The sequence below is a fragment of the Sorex fumeus genome, unplaced genomic scaffold, assembly GCF_029834395.1.
Source record: "Sorex fumeus unplaced genomic scaffold, SorFum_2.1 ptg000044l, whole genome shotgun sequence".
Taxonomy (NCBI): Eukaryota; Metazoa; Chordata; class Mammalia; order Eulipotyphla; family Soricidae; genus Sorex; species Sorex fumeus.
In genome coordinates this window covers 11,381,218-11,387,217 of record NW_026606101.1, presented here as the reverse complement: position 1 = coordinate 11,387,217, position 6,000 = coordinate 11,381,218, and the positions used below count along the sequence as shown (strand labels likewise).

General features: G+C 60.9%; 2 protein-coding genes across 2 annotated transcripts in view; one reads left to right on the top strand and one right to left on the bottom strand.

Annotated features, from left to right (window-relative positions):
- Nucleotides 1-406: 406 nt before the first annotated feature.
- MAP1LC3A (microtubule associated protein 1 light chain 3 alpha) lies at nt 407-2,096 on the top strand. Its single transcript, XM_056121519.1, has 4 exons — nt 407-617; nt 962-1,017; nt 1,104-1,210; nt 1,472-2,096. The coding sequence occupies exons 1-4, from the start codon at nt 578-580 to the stop codon at nt 1,632-1,634; spliced, it is 366 nt and encodes a 121-aa protein (XP_055977494.1). The 5' UTR covers nt 407-577; the 3' UTR covers nt 1,635-2,096.
- Nucleotides 2,097-2,372: 276 nt separating this feature from the next.
- PIGU (phosphatidylinositol glycan anchor biosynthesis class U) overlaps nt 2,373-6,000 on the bottom strand; it is a 105,465-nt gene continuing 101,837 nt past the window's right edge. Inside the window, exon 12 of the mRNA XM_056121645.1 lies at nt 2,373-2,665. Coding sequence (XP_055977620.1) covers nt 2,552-2,665 — 114 coding nt within the window. The 3' untranslated portion in view covers nt 2,373-2,551. The remainder of the gene's footprint in view (nt 2,666-6,000) is intronic.

The window sequence follows — 6,000 nt, the reverse complement described above, 5'->3', positions numbered from 1 at the left end:
CCAGGTTTTCCTCCTCTCCTCTTTCTCTGACCAGGAGCTCGAGAAAACACGACCGTTTGGGAAACAGAGGTCCACCGCATCGCCCTAGGACAGTCCCTGCCAGGGGTCAGGCTGCGCGGTCGGGTGACTTAGTGCTGACGGGAAGAGCTGCGCGGGGCTGCCCGGGCCCGAGCTCCGCAGCCTCTGCAGCCGCAAACCTGCTCCCCGCCAGTTTTCCAACCAGTTCGCCAACCCCGGGCGAGGGGCGCGCAGGCATGACGTCACGGGCCTGTGACGCGCCCCCGCCCACCGCCGCCCGAGACGCGGAGGTCGCGAATCCGGCTCGCGGCGCCGTGACGTCACGGGTCCGGGCGGGCGGGTTTTGCGTCGGCCCAATGGGAGCGGCGCGCCGGCCTCCCCTTTAAGGAATGTTGTGACCTGACGTCACCCGGGCGAGTTACCTCCCCGCGCCGCCGCCGCCGGGCTCAGCGTGAGTCCCGGAGCCCTTGAGCGCCAGCGCCGAGACCCCGGAGCCCCCGAGCCCAGCCACAGCGCCGCGCCCCTGCCCCCGGCCTGCGCGCCCCGCCGGGCCCGCGCGATGCCCTCGGACCGGCCTTTCAAGCAGCGGCGGAGCTTCGGTAAGGCCCGGCGCCGGGCGGGCTGCCAGCACGAGGGTGGGGGCACGGAGTGCGGCGGGGGGGGGGTCCCCAACCCACCGCCCCGGCGGCCGCAGGTGATGTCAGGCCCGTGACGTCAGGCCCCGTCGAACCCCAGGATCGGGGACAGGCTTTGGCCTGGGCCTGTGGCTCGCGACGCGATTGGGCCCGGGGTCCTGTGCCCGAGGGCCACGGGGAGGGGGGGGTGCGGGCCCGGGGGGGTGCCGGGGGCGGGGCGAGGCGGTAGCCGCCCCCTTGGGGCCGGGCGGGGCGGAAGCGCGGGGAGGACCTGGGCCCCCGCCGCGCTGACCGCCCGCTGTCCGCAGCCGACCGCTGTAAGGAGGTGCAGCAGATCCGCGACCAGCACCCCAGCAAGATCCCGGTGAGTCCGGCCGCCCCGGCCACCCCCGCCCCTGCCCCCTGCCCCGCCCCGGCCTCACGGCTCCCACCTCGCCCGCCCGCCCTCAGGTGATCATCGAACGCTACAAGGGGGAGAAGCAGCTGCCCGTCCTGGACAAGACCAAGTTTCTGGTCCCAGATCATGTCAACATGAGCGAGTTGGTCAAGATCATCCGGTGCGCGGGGGACAGCAGCTGCCAGAGGGGGACTGGGGCAGGCGGGGGTGGGGCAGGAGGCTGAGTCGTCCCGAGAAGTACAAGTGCGGGGCTCAGGGGTGACTCGCCTGGGTTCCAGCTCTGGGGCGGGAGGTAGGGAAGAGGTCAAGGTCAGGGCCGGGGTCAGCGTCCTGTCGGGAGAGCCTGCAGCCAGGCCAGATGGGTGGGCTGCATGGAGCCTCCCGGGGTCATTGAGCGTCTCTGCCCGCCCCCCCATCCCAGGCGCCGCCTGCAGCTGAACCCCACGCAGGCCTTCTTCCTGCTGGTCAACCAGCACAGCATGGTGAGCGTGTCCACGCCCATCGCCGACATCTACGAGCAGGAGAAGGACGACGATGGCTTCCTCTACATGGTCTACGCCTCCCAGGAAACCTTCGGTTTCTGAGCCAGCAGTGGGGTGGGGTGGGGGTGGGGGTGTGGCCTGGGAGTGGGGGGTCCTGTCAGGCACTGCCCAGGGAACTCCTGGCTCCTGAACTGAGCTGCCTCTGCCCCTGGCGGGCCGGGCAGAAATGCCATCCCCAGGGCCAGGGGACCCCCATCAGGCCTACTGGCCTCTGGGTGGCTCCTGGACCAGTCCCCTGTTAGGGTTTCTCCTGAGTGCTGGCTGGGATGGGGATGGGGAACAGTCCCCAGCACCCCTGCGCTGCGTGTTTGTGTTTTTTTTTTTTTAATTTTAGGCCCCTGCCTGTCTGCCCACCTGCCCTCCCCCACCTGAGGCGCTACCCCTGCCTGGACCCCCCTGCCCCTCTTCCCCCAGGACTGGCCCCCGGCTCTCCCATCCTGACATGCTGTATGGATCTGGGTCTCTGACCCTCCGCAGAATAAAGACCGCTCAGGCCTGCCTGGCCTTCTGTCTCCAGCTGCTTGGAAACGGGGAAGGGTGTGTGTGTGTGGGGGGCTGCCCTTTACCATTCTCCGGGCAAGACGTGGGTTCTGTGGGTCCCAGACTCCTGGAAATGCACACCTGTGCAGAGGGCCTATGGGTGGAATTTGGGCCCAGAGCCCTGACCCCTTCCTGGAGTCCAGCACGAATGCAGGGGAGACTTGTTCATAGCAAAAACATTTATTGAGTCACCACAGCCTCACAGGCTACCTTCTGCTTAGTGTGCAGGGTCGCACGGGCAGCTTGAAACGGGGCTCCTGGCTGCTCCCGCAGGCCTCGCTGCCAGCCATGGCTTCCCTCTGGTGCCAGAAACTCAGGACCCTGGACTTGAACCTCATCTGTCCCAGCACTTGCCTGCTGGCAACTCTGGCCTGAGGGCGCGGCCCCCTACAGTCTGTGCAAGCCTGGGCCTCCGGGGCCTACTTGAGCACGAGCATGGCCTCGGTGCCGTCCTTGGCCGTCAGGTGGAGGCCGTGTGTGAGGTAGTACTCCCGCCGCAGGAACGCATAGAAGTAGTCGGAGATGAGCAGGATCTGCAGGGGAAGGCGGGAGTTAGAGGACTTGGGGTACCTCCTCCCTAACCTCGGACCCCTGACAAATGAGGCAGGTGTGGGGGAGCCTCTGTCCAATAGATCCTACATTTGGATCTATGTTTAGCCCCAGAAAGTCTTGCTGGCATCGTCAGCAACCGCTTCTACTGTACCGCCCTGCCTCTCCCCCTCTCTGTGATTCCAGCCCCTCCCCTCTGGGTGCCCACTGTTAGGGTGCCCGTCCCTCATCCCGCTGTCTTACCCACTTCTCACTCCAGGAGTACAGTGTGAACCCGGGTTCCCCAATCTTCCCTCTGGGTGCTCAGCCCACTTGCTCACCTCCTCCAGGTCACTCAGCCTAGCCTCCAATCAGTGGCCAGGTCCACCTCGCCTTCCACTCCCCATCCCGGTCCCCTCTCCCTAGGAGTCGGACTGAGCTTTTCTTTTCTTTTTCTTTTTTTTTGCTTTTTGGGTCACACCCAGCAATGGGGTTACTCCTGGCTCTGCACTCAGGAATCACTCCTGGTGGTGCTCAGGGGTCCATATGGGATGCAGGGAATCGAACCTGGGTTGGCGCGTGCAAGGCAAACGCCCTACCCGCTGTGCTATTGCTCCAGCCCCAAGGAAGGAGCTTTTCAAAGTAGTTTCCGTCTGTTACTGTCCAGCTTTCACTCTTTCTGGTGCATTTGAGGCTCTTGCTGGGCCCCTCAGACAGGGAACGCCAGCCCTTGCCTACACACACCACCACCAGCCCCCCCACCTCCCACGCCAGCCACACTGGTCCCTTTTTTTCCTGGCAGCCTTCTCCCTCCGCCTGGAATGTTCTCTCCCATTTCTGTCTTAGGTCTCAGATGCCGTCCCATCCACTGCACACTGCATGCCCAGGTTGTGCTGGGCCCCATGAACCTCTGCTGCACAGACAAGCGAGTCTGGAGTCCTTTGTTGGTCTGAGTGACAGCTGGTGGTCAAGGCACTGGCCCTGCACTGGGTAGGGTTCCCTGAGGGGCTCTGCGTTCCCAGTGTGGGACCCACTCAGTCTCTCCTGCCCGGGCCACATATTCAGAAACCCACTACAGGGGCTGGAGCGATAGAGGGGAGTGTCTGCCTTGCATGCACCGAACCCTGATTTAATCCCCACCATCCCCTATGGTCCCCCGAGCTCGCCAGGAGTGATTCCTGACTGCATAGCCAGGAGTACGTCCTGGTTATGTGCAACCACACCAGTTGTGCCCCAAAACCAAAAATACAAAAAACCCAAACCCAAACCAACTTGTTCATTACAGAGACTGGAGGGACGGTCCTAAGATTAAGGCATTGACCCTCCACCATATATGGTCCACTGACTGCCAGGGGTCACATCTGAGCACAGAGCCACGGGCAGCCCCTGCACACAGCTGGATGTGGCACAACCACCACCCCCCAAAACCCCACCTGTGTTCCCTTTCAGAGGGAACAGGTATTTGCCAAGGTCCCTTCATCGGACCTGCAGCTTTACACTGTCCCAAGTGCCCCAGCGGGGCCCACCAGGAGGATGTGGGGATAGTGGGCACTCAGCAGATACCCACTCCAAGTTTCCTAGGTCTCAGATGTGCCAACTGTCACCTGCTCATGGCTGAGGTGGGAGGCACCTGGCAAAGGAGTAAGTCAGAGGCTGAACCTCTAAAGCCCAAACCCTGTCCTGAGTAGCCTCTCAAATGGGGGGATGGGGTGGGGCATAGTCAAGAAGCCAAATAGGAGGGGGGAGCCCAGGTTCTTGTCAGCTCCAGACAACCTCACCACAGCCCTCCAGGAAGGTCCTGCTGCAGTCTTGTGGGCAATCAAAGTCTGGAGGTCCTGCAGAGGGTGGAAGCACACTGGGAGCCAGATGTGTGACCAGGCACCAGGCATGCCCCTCCCTGCTCCCCAGGCACAGAGTTCCACTGCTGAGGCATCAGGAGAGCTGGGGGGGCTGGGAACAGTTCTCAGAGGAGCAGAGGGGCTGCCGAGGACTGAGTGGACTGGGCCCCCACCCGGCGCAGACTTGAGGCAGGCGCCACAGTTCAAACAAAAGAAATGAAACAACTGGGGCTGGTGCAATAGCACAGCAGGTAGGGCGTTTGCCTTGCATGTGGCCAACCCGGGTTCAATTCTCATCATCCCATTATGGTTCCCTCAGCACCGCCAGGAGTAATTCCTGAGTTCAAAGCCAGGAGTAACTCTTAGGCATGGCCGGGTGTGACCCAGAAAGAAAATAAGAAATGAGCCAACTCCAAAGCTGCACACGTCAAGTCAGACAAGTAGGGGTCAAATTTCCTAGGCAGGGGGGATGGAGAGCACAGGATAAGGCACCTGCCGGAATGTGGTGGACCTTGGTTTGATTCCCAGGAATGATCTCTGAGCACTGTCTGCACTGCCCTACTGTTCATCAATTTGCTTGAGCGGGCACCAGTAATGTCTCCATTGTGAGACTTGTTACTGTTTTTGGCACATGGAATATGCCACAGGGAGCTTGTCAGGCTCTGCCGTGTGGGTGGGGTACTCTCGGTAGCTTGCCAGGCTCTCCAAGAGGGGCAGAGGAGTCAACCAGGGTTGGCCGCATGCAAGGCAAACGCCCTACCCGCTGTGCTATGGCTCCAGCCCATCTCTGATTAGAGCTAGGTAAAAAACACAAAAACAAAAAAGCCCCCAAACCAACACCCCCCCAAACAAAAAACAAAAAAAACACTACAAAAAAACCAAAAAAATGAAGTGCCTCACTACTAAGAATTTCAATGTAGGAAAGTCAAGCTTCTGACTGCTTTCTGATGCAAAGAAAAGGGGTTTATATGATTAAAGACAGGCTGGTCCTTGGAAGAAGGATGCAAAGAAAAAGAAGAGTTTGGGGCTGGAGCAACAGCACAGCGGGTAGGGCGTTTGCCTTCCACGCAGCTGATCTGGGTTCGATTCCCAGCATCCCATATGGTCCCCTGAGCACTGCCAGGGGTAATTCCTAAGTGCAGAGCCAGGAGTAACCCCTGTGCATTGCTGGGTGTGACCCAAAAAGGAAAAAAAAGAGTTTAAAATGGGGCTTACTGGGGGCCTGAGTGACTGTATAGCAGGTTGGGTATTTGCCTGCATGCAGCCAACCAGAGTTCAATCTCCGGCATCCCATATGGTCCCCCAAGCACCTCCAGGAGTAATTCCTTTTTTCTGGGGGTGTCACACCAGCAAGCTCAGGGGTTATTCCTGGCTTTGCTCTTAGGAATTACTCCTGATAGTGCTCAGGGGACCATATGGGATGCTGGGGATCAAATCCGGGTTGCCCCCCGTGCAAGGCAAACACCCTACCCACTCTAATATTGCTCCAGCCCCACCAGGAA